Below are 18,512 nucleotides of genomic sequence, written 5' to 3' on the forward strand. Positions count from 1 at the left end.
CCACATAGTCAAGGGTGTATAGGGAGTAGAGTAAGGGGGGTGAAGATGCAACGTTGTGTATTTAGAATACTCACGGTGATAGTCGTCTACCCTTACTGATTGTGGTCTGTTGGTTGGAATGTCACGATCCATGTGCAGAGGGAGGCATGAGCTCCCAGGGTCCAAAGTTTGATGGAGTTTCATCAGAGTAATAGTATTTTATTTATTAGCTTATTTGTTGCTTGGCGACAACTAATGCCTGTGGTGTGGATCTCACAAAGAAGACTTTGCAAAAACAATGAGGTTAAAACAATCCTGCAGACTGAGCATATTTTATTCAGTGTTCAATTAAGAATGTACCTCCTGTCTTGTTAAACTTTGAAGTTGTCACAAGTTAATAATTGAAATAGATGTAGCGATCCAATGAGCTCTGAAGAAAAGATACTTTCAAGCTTTTGACAGAGCCAGGATTTCTGAAAGCACTTTACATCAGAAAGATCACTGTACCACACAGCAGTTGAAAAGCAGAAAATATAGCAACTGACATCTCTCCCACAGATTTCACCAGAATCACGACACAATTATCTGTTTTATACATGTTCACTTGTTTATTTCTAAATATAACTGGTCTAGACTCAGTTAAGTATTGTTCTACTATTGTATGGTGGAAAGTGCTGGATGAAGCGCATAAACATCTTTGTCTTTCATCAGGAGTTTGAGGAAATTTGGTATGCCACTCTGAATTAATAACTTAAAGCCTTTTAAACTGTAAACGACATCATCCAAGGGGTGCAAGAAAACAGATATAATTGCAAAAAAAAATGTAAGTTTGTAAGTAGGTGGCCCAATCTGGGCTTGCAGAGAAGCAAACAATGTTTTAGTTCAGTGACCTTTCATTAAAAAGTCAGGATGAACCGATTTTTAAAAACAAACATAGACCCATAGCAGAGTTCAGAACACTGTGTGGAAACACCACTGGTCAACCAGAAAAGGCCCTCTTTATTCCCACTCTCGCCAGTCAGCCAATCTTCTATCCATGCTAGTACATTTCCTGTAATGCCATGAGCTCTTATCTTATTAACCAGCCTCATGTATGGCACCTTGTCAAAGGTCTTCTGAAAATCCAAGTAAACAGCATCCACTGAATCTCCTTTGTCTATCCTACCTGTTATTTCCTCAGATAATTCCAACAGATTTGTCAGGCAAGATTCCCCCTAAGGAAACTCTGCTGACTTTGGCTTATTTTGTCCAAGTACCCTGAAACCTCATCCATAAAATTGGACTTCAGCCATTTTCCCAACCGCTGAAGTCAGGCTAAATGGTCTACAAGTTCCTTCCTTCTACCTCCCTCTCACATTTAAGTTTGCTGACAGCATCACTGTCGTTGGCATTATTAAAGGAAGTGACAAATCAGCATATAAGAAGGAGACTGAAAATCTGGCTGAGTGGTGCCACGACAACAACAACCTCTCATTCAACGTCAGAAAGACCAAGGAGCTGATTATTGACTTCAGGAGGAGGAAATCAGGGGTCTATGAGCCAGTCCACATCAGGGGATCAGAGATGCAGAGGGTCAGCAACTTTAAATTCCTCAGTGTTATCATTTCAGGGGATCTATGTAATCTAGATATCATTATTCTGCTTGTTTATTTTTGTTGTTTCATTGTACTTACTATGAATGCCCACAAGAAAATGAACCTCAGGGTTGTATATTGTGACATATGTGTACTTTGATAATAAATTTACTTTGAACTTGAACTTTCTTCTCAGCAGAGATTAGCTTTATTTGTCACATGTACATCGAGCCATGCAGTGAAATGATTCATTTGTGTCAAATCAAATCAGCGAGGATTGTGCTGGAGAGGGGGCAGCCTGCAAGTATTGCCATGCTTCCCAGTGCCAACGTAGCATTCCCCCCGTAACTTGGTAACCCCAACCCATGCATCTTTGGAATGTGGGAGGAAACCAGAGCATTTGGAGAAAACCCATGCAGACGCAGAGAGAATATACGAGTTCATTACAGACAGCAGCAGGAATCGAACCCTGATCAGTGATTGCACAACTGCTATATGCTACCATGCCACCCCACACAGTGTACATCACCATAGAGAGATGGGAAAAAGTGCTCCATGTCTAAAACAACTCCAAGCATGTCATAGTCATAGAACATGACAGCACAGAAAAAGTCTCTTTTTCCCATCCAGTCCTTGCAAGTTTTTCTGCCTAGTTTCATCTACCTGCTCAAGACCATTACCCTCTGTATCCCTCTCATCCATGTTCTTATCCAAACTTCTCTTACCAGTTGCAATCGAACCTACATTCAACATTTCTGCTGGCAGCTTGTTCCATACTTACACACCCCTCTGAGTGTAGAAGTTTCCCCTCAGGTTCCCCTTAAATATTTCACTTTTTACCTTTAACCTATGATCTCTAGTTCTAGTCTCACCGAACCTCGGAGGTTGGGGGGGAGTCTGCATTTATTTATCCTATCTGTATCCCTCCTAATTTTGTCTAGTTGTGTAAGATCTCTCCTCATTCACCTATGCATCAGGGGATAAAGTCCTAGCCTGTTCATCTACCTGCTGACCAGAGCCGTCTCCCATTTGGAAAAGCAGGGCTGCACGTTCAGGGTCATGCTTTTGATTTTTCTTTTTTTTTTATTTTATTTTTATTTGGATAAGGAATTCACAATTATCATGTACTTTTTTCACACATATAACCTTTTCCATTTTTTTATATGTATAAAACTACAATTATTTATACATTCTTAAGTACACATTGAGATGATATAAAAGGAAAATAAACATTTAAATAGATAATTATGTACTGTGGTAAATCTAACCTATTAGGCTAAGTAATGAAATTAGTTGTTAAGAAAAATGATAATAATAGTTTCCATACAACCCTTCTGGACCATTTCCACTGGTCCAAAATGTTGCATACAAGCCTATATACCAACCATTGTAGGTGTTTATATCCCAATTTGTTCGTGCTTGTTCCTGCCCGCAGACATAATTATCCAATCCCTATGTACTTATTTACTTAATTTTTTCTTTTTTTTTATCCCTTTCCCAAATCTTTCCCTTTACTTGTGTTAATTCTTTATTTTCCAAAAAAAAAACAAACATTTAGACTAGGGGTGCTTACGTTAACAATATTACTGTGTTGATGAGAAGAGCAATATAAATCATTAGGAGAGTCATCTAAAGTCTGCTCGCATTGGGGTTATATATTCAATCCATTTATTCCAGATTTGATAAAATGTTTCTTTTTGAGTTCTCAGGGAGTAAGTCAACTTTTCCATTTTAAATATTTCCAAGATAATTTCGTACCAATCTTCTAATGTAGGTGGTATTGGATTTAGCCATTTTCTAGTGATTGATTTCTTACTTGCCGCTAAGAGGGCCTGCAGCAACTTTATATCTTCTTTCTGTTCAAGGAACAATACATGCCCCAAATAGAGCGTCTCAAAGTTCAGAGGTATCTGGGACCTAAGTACCTTAACTAATATTCTATGAATACCTTCCCAAAATAGACTTAATTTAGGGCAATCCCAGAAAATATGAAAATGATTTGCCTCCTTGGAGCCGCACCTTCTCCAACACATCACATTTGTATCTTTATATTTTTCCTGATATGGGGTCTTGAAGTATCTTATAATGTTTTTCCAACAATGTTCTCTCCAAGTCAAAGAATTAGTCGAGGACCATTGAAAGCTGCAGATTTTCCCCCAAGCCTCCTCTGAAAGTACCAACCCCGCTTCTTTCTCCCACTTCTCTTTAATATACAGTGTATTTACATTTTTAGCATGGGAGAGTGCATTATATAGGCGAGAAACTGTTTTACTAGCTATTGAACTGCAAGCCGAATTCAGAATCTTGAAAAATTCTAATTCTACTGTTGATAGGTCTGTATATCTACAATTCTGGTTAACATAGTTTCGTATTTGAAGGTACCTTAAAAAGTCATTATGTTCTAGGCCATGTTTGTCCTGCAGGATTTGGAAACTTTGTAATACTCTTTTATCTATAAATGAGAGGTAGGTTGTAAGACCTTTCTTTATCCATAGCTCAAATCTTTTATCTCCTCTGTTGGGAAGGAATTCGGTATCATATGCACACCATCTAAAGAGTTTTAACATGTTATTAATTCCACATGAATTAACCACCTTCTTTAAATGTAAGATTTATCCAAGCATTATTAAATTTTTCCAACTGGGCCATCAATCCTTTGTCAGCTATTGAGGCCTGAAGAGGAAAACTGTCAACTAATCCAAATTCTATTTCCTTCCATCTAGCCTTATATTCCCTATTACACCAATATAACAGAGGGGTTATCTGTGAGGCATAAAAATAATTTCTCAGGCAAGGAAGAACCATACCTCCTCCTTCCTTCCCTAACTGTAAGGTGTTATATCGAATTCTAGGTTTCCTTCCTTGCCAAATGAAGCGGGAAATCCATTTGTCCCATTCCCTGAATTGATTATCATCCACCTCTACTGGTAAAGTACGGATAAGATATAATAACCGAGGAAGAATATTCATTTTTATAGTATTTATCCTTGAATTTAAACTTAAAAAGGGGATAAGATTCCATCTATGCATATCTGCTTTTATCTCTGAGATTAATGGCCCATAATTTACCTGTGACAGTGTTGAAAGATCCTTCGACAGGGTTATTCCTAAATATTTTAATGATTTAGCTTCCCACTTAAGATTGTATGTATCCTACAATTTTTTGGATGGTGTATAATTTAGGGACATAACCTGCGTTTTCTTTACATTTATTTTATAACCTGATATTTTCCCAAAGTCATCCAACAGTGTAAACAATCCTATAAATGATTTTTCTGGTTCACTCAGATAGACCAAAACATCATCTGCAAATAACGCCACTTTCTGTTCAATCCCTGCCACCTTGATACCTTTTACGATTTCGCTCTGTCTTATTAGTTGGGCAAGTGGTTCAATATATAGCGCAAAAAGGAGAGGAGAAATTGGGCATCCCTGTCTAGTGCCTCTCTCTAAAATGAAGGAGTCAGAGAGGTCCCCATTTATCTTAATTTGGGCTGTAGGGCTGTCATATAGAGTCTGAATTACTTTAATAAACCTTTCTTGAAAGCCGAATCTTCCTAACACTCTGTATAGGAATGCCCAACTAACCGAATCAAAAGCTTTCTCAGCGTCCAATCCTACTACCATTGTCTCTGTGCTTTTGATTTTTCAATACCATACAGCCCTCATTCCTGGGGGGAAAAGCTCCGTTCACTGCAGATTTGTACTTCCATTGTATCCTGGATAATGGGCTACCAGACTGGCAGACCGCAGTTTGTGCGGCTTCAGAGCTGTGTGTCAGACATGACTATAAGCAGCACTGGGGCCCCACAGGGGACTGTATTGGCTCCCTTCCTCTTTACCCTGTATACCTTGGACTTTAGATCCAACACTGAATCATGTCATCTGCATAAATTCTCTGATGACTCAGCAATAGTTGGGTGTATAAAGGGAGGACGAATACAGGGACCTGGTGGAGGCCTTTGTCAAATGGTGCAAGCTGAATCATATGCAGCTCAATATCAGTAAGGTAAAAGAGGTGATGATGGATCTGCACTGCTCCCTTTTACTACTGATGATGAGGACGTGGATGAGGTGAGGACTTACAAGTACCTGGGGGTGCACCTGGATGACAGACTTGAAAGGAGCACCAACACAGAGGCTGTGTACAAGAAGGGCCAGAGTCACTTCTACTTCCTGAGGAGACTGAGGTCCTTTGGATTATGCAGGTCTCTCCTTCACATGTTCTCCCAGTGAAGAAAGGCTGGCTCTGTTTTAGGAGTCAAACTGGACACAGTGGAGGCTGTGGTAGGACAAAGGACCCTTCTGGACAATGTTTCTCACCCTCTGCATGCCACCTTGGCTGAACAGAGGAGCACTTTCAACAATAGCTTTCAACCTGTTGCTTTTGGATGACACCCTGAGATTTGGAAGTGCTGCAATAGAATGTTCTAGTGGTAACAGCACTGAGATTGGAAGAATAGCCATGAACTGGGGTTCATCGGAGTGCAGCTGCAACCGTGGAGCTGGGAGGGAGGCCTGCAGAAGTCCCGAGACTACTAGAATGTAGAGGTCAAGGATCTCGTACATGTAGTACAGTCAGAAACAGAGCTTTGCTTTACCAACCAAACTGAAGGAGATCCACTCCAGGTACAACACCAGCTCCAGTTCAGGGCTATCCTCTGTGTCTCTTAACTTCACAGTGGACCTGAACTTATCTCTCTTGAGGCCTTGGAAAATTAGTCCTCCATTTGTGTTTCAAGGAAGCAACCTACATACATTCCCCCAGTCGATGTGCTTCCAAATTCATGGCTTTATATCTTTCTATTAATATCTAAGTTCGTCAGTTGTATGCAGCATTCTACAACATATTAGTGACACTATCCCTTTATAACTGTATTAGTTCAAAGTAAACTTATCAAAGTATGTGTATGTCACCATAGGTTACCCTGAGATTTACTTTCATGCAGACATTAATAGGAATAAAGAAATACAATAGAGTTTATGAAAAACATTATGCAAAAGCAAAGACTAACAAACAACCAATGTGCAAAATAAGAAAAAATTGTGCAAATAATAATAAATAAATGCGCTGCATAACACTGAGACCATGAGTTGTATATTCCTTGAAAATGAATCTATAAGTTGTGGAATCAGTTTAGTATTTTTATTATTAATTTAACCTCATCTCCATTTCAGAAAGAGCAACATGTCACCAGTAGTGGAGGAACAAAACACTTTGAGGACCATGCAAGTCTCCAGTGAGGTGGGTCACCAGCATTAAAATTATTTAGTACTTTACCACTTGTTACCACTTCCAAATTGTTAAGAAGCCATTTTAGAATGCAAAGCCCAGCCCATTCCTCAGATCACTGGTGTGTTCTGCATCGTGCTCCCTTGATCCCATCAGAGGGATGAGCAATATGCTGTACTGGCAAGAAGCCCACATTAATGACAACCTTCTCTGATGAAAGGATAAAGAAAATTACTTCATTTGCTTTCACGTACATATAACAGATATAGAAAACAAAATGAATGAATGTTTTGTACTGTCCACTATTTGTCTTTTCATTTGCAATGTGAGGAAAGCTTATTTTTACTTTGCTTCTCTGGGTTATGGAAATGAGTGAATGACGCAGTAGTTAGCAATGTTACCTCACAACTTTGGGGACCCGGTTTCACCCTGATGGCCTCTGCGGTCGGTGTAGGATTTGCACATTCTCCCTGTAAGAGCATGGACCTCAATGTTAGGTTATTGGATAGTGGAATACTCCTGGTGTGAGTGAGCGCAAGGAGAGTAAGGTCATGTATGAGAGAGGTTACAGGAAATAAATGGGAAAATGGGGTTACCCTTAGAGTTGGAATTGACGGGATCTTTTTATCTTGAATTGCTAACAAGACATCAACCATATCAACTTCAGCAGTCCTCTCTCAACTTCAAGCCACCGCCACCCTCCTCCATCCGGGCAGAATTGGAACTCACTTCAACAATTTTTGCTTTGGCTCCCCTCACTTTCTCCAGACTTGAGGGGTAGTCATGGGCACCTGCGTAGGCCCCAGCTGTGCCCGCCTCTTTGTTAGCCATGCGGAACAATTCATGTTCCAAGCCTTCCTCGGGAACACTCCCCAGCTCTCCCCCCGGCTACATTCACAGCTGCATTGGTGCAACTTCAAGCCCCTATGCAGAGCTTGTCAATTTCATCAATTTATTCTCTAAATTCCACCCTGCCCTTAAATTCACTTGGTCCATTTCTGACACTTCGCTCCCTTTTCTCAATCTCTGTCAACCGACAGGTTCCCGTAGTCTTGACTTTTCCTCTTCCCACCCTGCCTCATTCCTTCTCTCAGTTCCTTCTCTACCCAGGATGCAGCCGTCCTTTCCAGGACACCAGAGATATCCTCTTTCTTCAAAGAACAGGGTTTCCCTTCCTCTGGCCACTCATCTTGACACAACAGGATGCTGTCCTCACCAGCATTTCCTCTATTTCCAGAACACCTACACTCTGTCACTCTTTATCTACCACCCCATGAACCTCTGCATCCTCCGCAAATTCCACCACCTCCAATGGGATCCTACTACCAAGCATACCTTTACCTCCTCCCTCCCACCCCCCCCTCACTTTCCACAGGAATTGCTCCCTCTGTGATTCCCTTGTCTATTCACTCCTCCCCACTAATCTCCCTCCCGACACTTATCCTGACAAGTGGCCTCAGTGCTACACCTGCCCATTCACCTTCTCCCTCTCCTCCATTCGGGGCTCCAAACAATCCTTCCAGGTGAGGCAACACTTCACCTACAAACCTGCTGGGGTCATCTACTGTGTCCGGTGCTCCTGATGCGGCCTCCTCTACGTTGGTGAGACCCATCGTAAATTGGGGGATGGCTTCGTTGAGCACCTCTACTCTATCCGTCAAAAGCAGAACTTGCCAGTGGCCAAAATTTTAATTCTCATTCCCATTCCCATTCTGACATGTCGGTGCATGGCCTTCTGTCGTGGTGAAGAGGAGAACTTTATATTCCATCTGGGTACCCTCCAACCTGATGGCATGAATATCAATTTCTCCTTCCGGTAAAAAAAAATCTCCTCCTCTTCTATTCCCCACTCTGCCCTCTTTTCTCTTCTCACCTGCCTACCACCTCCTCCTGGATCCCACTTCCTTCCCTTTATCCTATGGTCCACTCTCCTCTCCTATCAGATTCCCTGCCCTCCCTCCCTTTATCGTTCCTATCCACCCCTTTGTTTCTAGTATTGAAAAAGGGTTTTGGTCTGAAATGTCGATTGTTTATTCATTTTCATGGAGGCTGCCTGACTTGCTGAGTTCTGCCAGCATTTTGAGTGTGTTTCTTTGGATTTCTGGTATCTGCAGACCTTCTAGTGTTTAAAAGTATGTAGTTATGAGGTAAAATGTCACTCATATGAGCTGCATGGTATACTAAACTAAACTGATTAGCTTAGGAGTATTAAAAATCTAATTTAAAAGATGAAGGACAGGTGCCTTATAATTGTTGTCTTCAGAAATCTATTGGTAACTTCACTGTAACCATCAAATTACTTCAGATTATTTCTCAAGAAGTTAAAGCTCTTTATCAACTACAACTCAGCGTTCAACATCATTATTCCCTCAAAACGAATCAATAAGCTTCAAGGCCTTGGCCTCAATACCTCCTTGTGCAATTGGATCCCCGATTTCTTCACTTGCAGACCTCAGTCTGTTCTGATTGGCAGCAATATCCTCTCTGCAATCTCCATCAGCCCACGTACAAAACAAGGCTGTGTGCTAAACCCCATGCTCTACTCACTTTACACTTCCAACTGTGTGGCTAAGCACAGCTCCAGTGCCATATTTAAGTTTGCTGATGACACCACTGTCACTGGCCAAATCAAAGGTGGTGATGAATCGGCTTATAGGAGGGGGATTGAAAATCTGGCTGAGTGGTGCCACAACGACCACCTCTCACTCAATATCAGCAAGACCAACTAGCTGATTATTGACTTCAGCAGGAGGAAACCAGAGGTTCATCATGATCCAATCCTCATCAGGGGATAAGAGGTGGAGAGGGTCATCAACTTTAAATTCCTTAAGTGATAATATTTCAAAGGATTGAAATTGAAATATCCTTATTGTCATTGCATAGTACAATTTGTCATGCACCAATACAGAAAAATGAGTTTGCAACTCTCATACTCAATGCTATAAAACAACAAATAAAATAAATAAACAATAAATAAAATCAAGTAACCAGCCAGTACAAGCAATGTCCAGCAGTACAAAAGTGCAACTCAGATGCATGACAGCCATAAAACCAGTATTAAAAGTAGCAATATAACAAATGATCGATCGGTTCAGAGCAATTATAGCTCTGGGGAAAAAGATATTTTTCAGTCTGGAAGTGCGGGCATAGAAAATCTTATAACGTTTGCCAGATGGAAGAAGTTCAAGCGGATGATTGCATGGGTGTGTATTGTCCTTACAGATACTTGTAGCTTTCCTTAGGCAGCAAGAGCTGTAGGTGTCCTCCAGGGCTGAAAGCTGTGTCCCGATGATCTTCTGTGTGCTAGAGATCTGTCCTAGGCCCGGCACATAAGTGTAATTACTAAATAAGCATGACAGCAAACTTCCTTAAAAGTTTGTGAAGATTCGGCATGACATTTAAAACTTTGACAAACTTCTATAGATGTGTGGTGGAAAGTTTGTTGACTGGTTGAATCCTAGTATGGAAACACCAATGTCATTGAATGGAAAATTCTACAAGAAGTCATAGATATAGCCCAGCCCATTACTGGGCACATTTTATGTGGAGCATTGTTGCAGGAAAGCAACATCCATCGTCAAGGACCCCCACCATCCAGGCCATGCTCTCTTCTCGCTGCTGCCATCAGTAAGGTGATACAGGAGCCTCAGGACTCACACCACTAGGTTCAGGAATAGTTATTATCCCTCAACCATCAGTCTCTTGAACCAGCCCCATCACTGAACTGTTCCCACAACTTAGGGTCTTACTTTCAAGGACTTTTCATCTCATGTTCTTGATATCTATTGCTTACTTATTTAGTACTCTCCGTATTTGTGAAGTTTGTTGTCCCTTGCACACTGGTTGTTTGCCTGTTCTGCTGGGTGCTGTCTTTCACTGATTCTATTGTCCTTCTTGGATTTATGTGTATACCTGCAAGAAAACAAATCCCAGGGTTGTATTTGGTGACATATACAGTATGTACTTTGATAATAAATTTACTTTTAACTTTGAACTAAAGCACCATAAATCTGAATATACCTAAAAACCAAGTCTCTTCAAATCTTCTCCAGTTGAACATACAGTAAATACTGAAATAAAATCTCTGAGCCTACCAAGAAAAAATCAGCACTTGAAATATCTGACTGAAAAATCAGTTAAGAATGGCATGAAATTGCAACACAATTTGATGAATTAACTAGCCAAGGAAAAGAATGCTGTGTATTGTGGTGCTGCAGCGCTACTGCTGAAAATGACACTTGTCACATTTGTATGACTACTCGCTGTTTAAAACATACAGCGGTGGATCAAAGGGGTGAGCCAAACAGAGGGACATAGGCTGAGCATATGGCGATTTCAAGGAATGCATAAGAGCAGGCAGCTCGCTGATAACCATAAAGTGCCTCAGTTTTTTTTTTGTATTACAACACAATCTCAAGATAGTATATGGTACATTTACATTTTGATAATAAAATTACTTTGAACTTTGAGAAGGAGGCCTTTCAGCCCATAGGTCCATGCTGGCTGTCAGAAAAACTAGCCCATCAGCCCCAAGGGAGTGCCTAGAATGGCAAAGAAAGATCGCAAATGTCTTAGAGAAGAAGTGGCAAACATAGAAAGGCAAAGAGAAATAATGAAATTAAATTATTAAGGATTATATCGCTAGGTATGTTCAACAATTTCAGCAATAAAGGTCGGAAGATTCAGAAGGCAGTATAACTATCAAGATTTAATAGAAAGGGAATAATTAGCACATGGTAGAATTCCTAATTCCCGCAGGTGGCAGTACAAAGGAGTTTGTATGTTCTCCCCATGACCGTGCAGATTTCCTCTGCGTGCTCCAGTTTCCTCCCACATTCCAAAGACATACTGTTAGGGTTAGTGAGTTGTGGGCATTCTTTGTTGGTGCCAGAAGCGTGACAACACTTGTAGGCTGCTCAGCAAAATCCTCACTGATTTGTTTTGATGTAAACTACACGTTTCACTCTATGTGTCGATATACACGTGACAAATACTGGCAATCTTCTTCTTTAATGATTTAAACTTTGGAATCAACAACAGCATTTCTAACTGTGTGAATGACCCATTTTGGGGGAAGGAGGGTATAGGCATTCATTCCTAAGAATAATTGTAACAAATTATGGGAAGATGATAATAAACTTATAGAATGAGCAAAATAATTGACTAATGATCAACATAAATACTAGGTAAAGTATTTAGACTGGTGGGTAAAAAAAAAAGTTTTTTTTAGATGGTACTAGTCTGGATGGGGTGGGGAGAAAAGGGGTCTTACAGTACACGTTCATGAATTGCTACAAATACCACAGGCTAACATCAACATAAAAGCATTGCAAACCAAGAAAACATTTCTATTTCTATCTGAAAAAATTGAAATGTTGGGAAATTATGCTAAACCCTCATCAAATGTTAATTTGACCACACAAAGTAATTCCGTTTGCTGCACTATAAAAAAGTGCTGATGCATTGGACATGGTGCAGCAAAGATTTACAGGGGTGCTGCCAGAAATGGAAGTGTGCACTTGAGCAGGAAAGGATTTAGAGATATTGTCTCCTTCCTTTTGTAGAGAAAAATGAAGTATAATTTAATAGAGATCCTTTCATAGTGTGGGTGTAGAAGACGTCCTAGTTGAGGCAAAGAGCTAAACTAGAAGCTGTCAGTATAAAATAGTCACCAAAATGTCCTAATGGGATTTCAGAAGATATCTCTTGACCCACACAGCAATGAGATTATGAAATCTGCTGATACAGGGAGTGGTTGTCAAAGAGAACGGAGGGAAGTCAGTCTTATGGGGAAGAAGGGAATAGAGAGTGATGCTGATGGATTTAGATGAGGAAAGATGGAAGCGGGCTAAAGTGGGTTAAAAGGCTTCTGACTTAACGATTACCACTGTGTGCCTCCTGTCACCTACTATCACGAAGTGCTTCAGAAGGCTAGTCATGGAATGCACTCCAACCTTCCAGACAACCTTGACCCACTGGAATTCACCTACCACTGAAGCACCATATTCTAGGTCGTACATTTATCTCTGGTGCATCTGGATAGTAAAGACATCTATGTTAGACTATTGTTTATTGACTATAACTCCACCTTCAATACCATAATTCCAAGCCAACTCATCATCAAGTTTAGGACCCGTGGAGTCAATATCTCCCTCTGCAACTAGACCTTTGACGACTTAACCAACAGATCACAGTAGGATAGGCAGCCACACCTCTGCCACAATTATTCTCAACACTGGTGATCCACAAAGTTGCATGCTTAGCCCCTTATCATACTCCCTGTACACATATGACTGCATTGAAAGGTTTGGTTCTAACTCCATCTAAAGGTTTGCAGGTGATGCCATTGTAGTGGGCTGCATCTTAAATAATGATGAACCAGAGTACAGGAAGGAGATAGAGACCATTGTAACACGGTGTTAAGGCAACAACATTTCCAATAATGCCAATGAAACAAAAGAGATGGTCATTGTGTTTAGGAAGAGGGATATCGCAAATGCTCCTGTCTACAACAACGCTGTTGAAGTTGAGAGCTTTTAGCTCATAGGGGTGAGCATTACCAGTAGTCTGTGCTGGTCCCAACCACTTGGACACCAAGAAAGCTCACCAACACCTCCACTTTCCCAGGAGGCTAAAAAAGTTTTGCCTGTTCCTGTTGATGTACAATAGAAAGCATCCCATCTGAATACATAATCGCTTGGTATGGCAACTGCTCTGCCTGTGACCGCAAGGCGCAGAGAGTTGTGGACACAGATCAGTACATGATGGAAACTTGATGCCCTCCTTTGGTCAGAGTCGACCAGGAATATCGTATTCTTGTTGTCTACGTTGTTGATACACAGGGCAGTACAACATGGAGATCAAGTTGTTGCCCATGCAGGTGATGAATCCAAAGGATCGGCAGAGACCAATATACTTTGGCACTGGTAGCGTTGTAGGAGTTGTCAGTCAGCATTGAATTCAATCCCTTAAGGACTCCAGCTCTGGATTTTTCCTTGGGGTTTACTCCCAAAGCCTTCCCCATGAGTGGGTATAGCTGCAAGGCTGCAGAGGTTTGAGATCAGAGTTTTCCTTCTCCTAGATGAGCTGCCAACCATGGCTGATGAGCCCCATCTGCCCGAAGTGACTGGTTTCAATGTGCTAGAAACCCGCTTTTGCCCCTTCTTCTGTCAGCAGAAACTATTTCACTGGGCTTAGTATCTAAGCCAAACTTAAATGCCAGGAGCTGCACTTACAGAATTGTCAGAGGCTTTTTGAGACGCACGTCACCGGGAGCATTTAACAGGTAGTGGGAGCACTATTGCACTTTATTCTGCATGTTATTCTTCCACTTTTTTCCTACCTCACTGCACTGTGCAATACTTGATTTGTATGAACTATATGCAAGACAAATTTGTTCACTGTATCTTGGTGCATGTCACAATAATAATCCAATTCCCTTCTGTTTTGACCATGTGGCCTGTTTCAGCTGTATATATCCTTCATATCCCATACATCACCATTCAGGAAAATGATGTCTGATCATTGAGCTTGCTTGCTTCGTATTCATAGAAACTATTGTTTAACAGATAATGAGATAAGAATTCCAGAGCCTCTGACTTCAACTGGGCTGCCAAATGGCCAAGTCTGCTGTTTATTTCAGGACAATCCCTCAAATGATGCAGGATGATTATTGTCGCCTCATACGCTCATCGGGTTTTGCAAAATCCAAAGCACATGGTGCTGAGATCTGGCGAATGCTTTAATTTTGAAGCTTTTATTGAGGTGGCAGTCGATGGCAATTTATTTCTAATCAAGGGGCTATATCAATGAGAGTGATTTTCAGTCGTGTGCTTCAGGCAATGCAAAGCATGCTGTAAACATGTTTGAATTGGTTCATCTGCTGAAGAAATAACCTAAAAATCAACATTCAACAGGGGAGAGTTCTTTAGCTCTCCCATTGTCTCCTACCCAGCAATGTTGAGGCAAGATCTTGTCAACACAACTGAAACCTGCTCATTTGTGTTTGGAGGGCCTTGATTCAATAGCCATCCAATTGCAATTGGCTACTTCAGGTTCTTAAGGTATTTTCTTTGTCAAAATATTCTGAACCAAAGAAAGATAATTTTTTTGTGTAGCATAGATATGACCAGGTTGCGGGAAGAGCCTCTGTAGTGTAATCCACCTGAAAGCACACCCAAAGGGGATTTAACCAGCTTGACAATGCAACCAAAAAGCAACACCTCTGATAACTCGGCTCTTTCACAGACTGGACTACATGCTCAGATCTCAGTTGGGACCTGAGCTCTCAGTTGCTTACTCACTTCAGGTGATACTGTAAAAAAATGTAAAAGGTTTATTATTTTAAGTTCTCTTTTAGTAAATATGAAAACTATGAAAGATAATCACTTGGGAAAGATGCAAAGAAAACAACTTAATCCCAAACCAAGGATAAATACAGTCGAAAATTGCAATTCAATAGAAAATCCATAAGAAACCACTTTACACAGAATGGCTGAAATCTAGAACTCTCATCCACAAGTCATAAATGCATTAAAGAGGAAGCTATAAATATATAAAACACACAAGGGAGAAAGTAATAGAAGATTTTCTTTGAATTATGTGAAGAGAAATTAGAGAAAGCTGATGTGGGGGATAAACATTGGTGTGTATATATATCAATAGTGGTTAAATGGTTTGTTTCTTGTGTTGTTCATTCTAAATGGGGGAAAACAAAAAAAAGGTTTACAGCTAATTCAAAATCGATGTCTCAGGCCCAGGGGCATTAGAATCAACATAAACTAGCTACAGAGCTGCCATTGATATTATTCCTCTATCTTGCCAACTCAAAGATAAGAAATGAGTTTTTTGCTTGACTATTGGGACAAAAATTGGTCCCTTGAGCCTTCTAGCCTCAAGCTATGAATTGGATTGTGACTAAATAATACCTCTAATTGTCTTTTACATCCTTGCATAGCAAGCACCTTGGTGCTTAATTAAACTGAGAAGCAGAGATAGGGTAGATAGTCACAGACTTGTTCTCGAAGTAGAACATAGGACACCACAGCACAGTACAGGTCCTTCGGCTCATGATGTTGTGCAGACTTTTAACCCACTCTAAGATCATTCTAATTCTTCTCTTCTACATAAACCTCCACTTTTCTCTCATCCAAGTGCCCCTAATTTAGCTGCCTCTTCCACCACCCCTGGCAGGGCGATTTATGTGCCTACCACTATAGTCTAGAACATAGAATAGAACATAGAATCTGGAGGTCATTGATTTAAGGTGAGATGGGTAATATTTAAAGGTAATGTGAGGGGCAAATTTCCCCACACAGTGTGGTAGGCATACAAAACAAACTGCAAGAAGATGTGATAGAGGGAAGAACAATTACAGAATTTGAAAAACAAATTAGACAGACACAACGGTAGGACAGGAGTAGAGGGATATAAGCAAAACGTGGGGAAAAGGGATTGGAGTAGACAGGTATCTTGGTCATAATGGACTGGAGGGCCTCTTTCTGTGCCATATGACTCTTTAACCTTTCAACCTTAAAAACTGAATATGCTGGGGATGTTCAGTAGGTCAGGCAGCCTCCAGGGCCACAAATCTGAAACTTCCAAAAACTACAGTTTACACAGTTCTGAGAGGCATAATTCTACCTTCTGCAGGCAAGACTAAATACACGTCAACAAATGCCAGAGATCAATACTCTGTAAGTTTTGAATTAATACAAAAACATTGCAATTGGTGGTCTCAAAAAGGTTTTGTTCACCTCATTCATGATTTTTTAAATTTTGTGGCAAGGTGACTCTAATTCTGTTTATAGCCATCATAATTTTAACTGAATTAGGCTGTGCACAGGAGCTTTAATGCGTGCGGGGGTAAAATTTAATTTCAGTGAGTGAATTGAGTCTGGCTCTCAGTTTGTGCACTTAAATTCATGGAAAGTTGCCAATCTGTTTTGATATTGCAAATGCCAATTACAATGTGGCTGTTTGACTGAAATCATTTGTGATTCATTTGAATCTGTAATTGGGGAATTGCCTTTTATTGCTTTTCTTTTGTGTTCAAGGTACACGTTTTAAACAAAATATGTACATTTAACCATCATAGACATTGCTATTACACTGGGTGACTAATTTATTTGGTACCTCCTGTACCTAATAAAGTGGCCTTCATTTGTGGTCTTCGATGCTGTAGCCAATCCACTTCACGGTTCTATGTGTTGTTTGTTCAGAGATGCTTGACTGAACACCAGTGTTGTATTATGTTGTTATTTGAGTTTCTGTTGCTTTCCTGAGAGCTTGAACCAGTCTGGCCATTCTCCTCTGACTTCTCTCATTAACAAGGCATTTTTGGTCATAGTAAAACTTTTTCTGTAAACTCTAGAGACTTGTGCATTAAAATCCCAAGAGATCAGTGGTTCCTGAGCTGTTCAACGCACCACGTCCGGTACCAACAATTATTCCACGGTCAAGATCACTTAGATTACTTTTTTTCCCCCCGTCTAATGTATGGTCTGAAATTCTTGACTATGCCTGCATGCTTTCATGCACTAAGTTGCTGCCATATGATTGTCTGATTAGATATTTGCATTAACAAGCAGGTGTACCTAGTAAAATGGCCACTGAATGTACGGATATTGAGTGTTTCACATTATGGAGCTACTCCACTTTAAAGTTGTTTTCCCACAAGACTATTGCTTGTGACTAGTGAGGGTGGCTTATTTAGCATGTTTCACTCACTATTCATTAAATCTTGAAAATTTTCTTGTCTAAAACCTCATGTACAGACACTCCTGTACCTAGTATCACTTTATGTACGTACAATCATTCTAGTATATAAGTGATCTGGTGTGTGTATTGCTTTTTATTATTTTGTTCATTATCTTACTGTGTTTCTGTGTTGCATTGAACTTGGAACAATTATTTTGGTTTCTTTTATGCTTGTGTATTGGAAATGACATTAAACCATCTTGAATCTTATAATGGAAATTGATGGAGGGATACAGTTATTGGCTGTTATTAATAGTGGTGTACCTCCTACTTGGATATCAATTAATTTGCGGTCCCATTCTCCCTCAAAGTCAACGTCAATGGATTGTTACTGGTTGTAATAAATGGAGCCATGTTTTACAAGCAGTAGCAAGCTACAGCCGTAAGATTTCCATTAAAAATTCACCTCACTAGGTGGATGACAATAGAATTCAATAGTACATGCACAATCAGTTCTAATACAATGCCCAACCTCTGCAAATTCATCAGACCCTACTATTAAATACAATTAAAAATCACTTTAATGATTGTGGTCAATATTTGCTGGATTACTTTCCAGTGAAGTACCCTAGTTCACTCATTGCCTTGTGCTGATTTTTGAACATTGGTCGAAGGCACAAAATGCTGGAGGAGCTCAGCAGGTCAGGCATCGTCTGTGTAGAAGAATATATAGCCGACTTTCATCAGGACTCTCAGGTGCTGCCTGACCTGCTGAGTTCCTCCCGGCATTTTTTGTATGTGTTGCTCTGGATTTCCAGCATCTGCAGAATCTCTTGTATAGTAAAATATTAAACCTGTATCTCCAATCCTTTGTTCATTTCCAATTTAATTAGCTCTTTTATTACAAAGATGAGGGTCAGTTGACAAACGTGTAAGCACGCTTTAAGCTGAGTACAAATGCGGGCTGGGAGTGGGAACTGTGCGGGTACCAGTTTGAAGACATGCCGTAGTACACATCGACATGCGTT

General features: G+C 40.4%; 1 protein-coding gene across 2 annotated transcripts in view; it reads left to right on the top strand.

Annotated features, from left to right (window-relative positions):
- fam13c (family with sequence similarity 13 member C) overlaps positions 1-18,512 on the top strand; it is a 125,523-nt gene that overhangs the window by 74,211 nt on the left and 32,800 nt on the right. The window contains exon 2 of one of the 2 annotated variants that reach the window (XM_063071580.1): positions 6,732-6,798. The exons of the other annotated variant lie outside the window; for it this stretch is intronic. Within the exon in view, the coding sequence (XP_062927650.1) occupies positions 6,742-6,798 (57 nt within the window). The 5' untranslated portion in view covers positions 6,732-6,741. The remainder of the gene's footprint in view (positions 1-6,731; positions 6,799-18,512) is intronic. 2 annotated transcript variants of the gene reach the window in all.

This window comes from Mobula hypostoma, chromosome 19, assembly GCF_963921235.1.
Source record: "Mobula hypostoma chromosome 19, sMobHyp1.1, whole genome shotgun sequence".
NCBI classification, from domain to species: Eukaryota; Metazoa; Chordata; class Chondrichthyes; order Myliobatiformes; family Myliobatidae; genus Mobula; species Mobula hypostoma.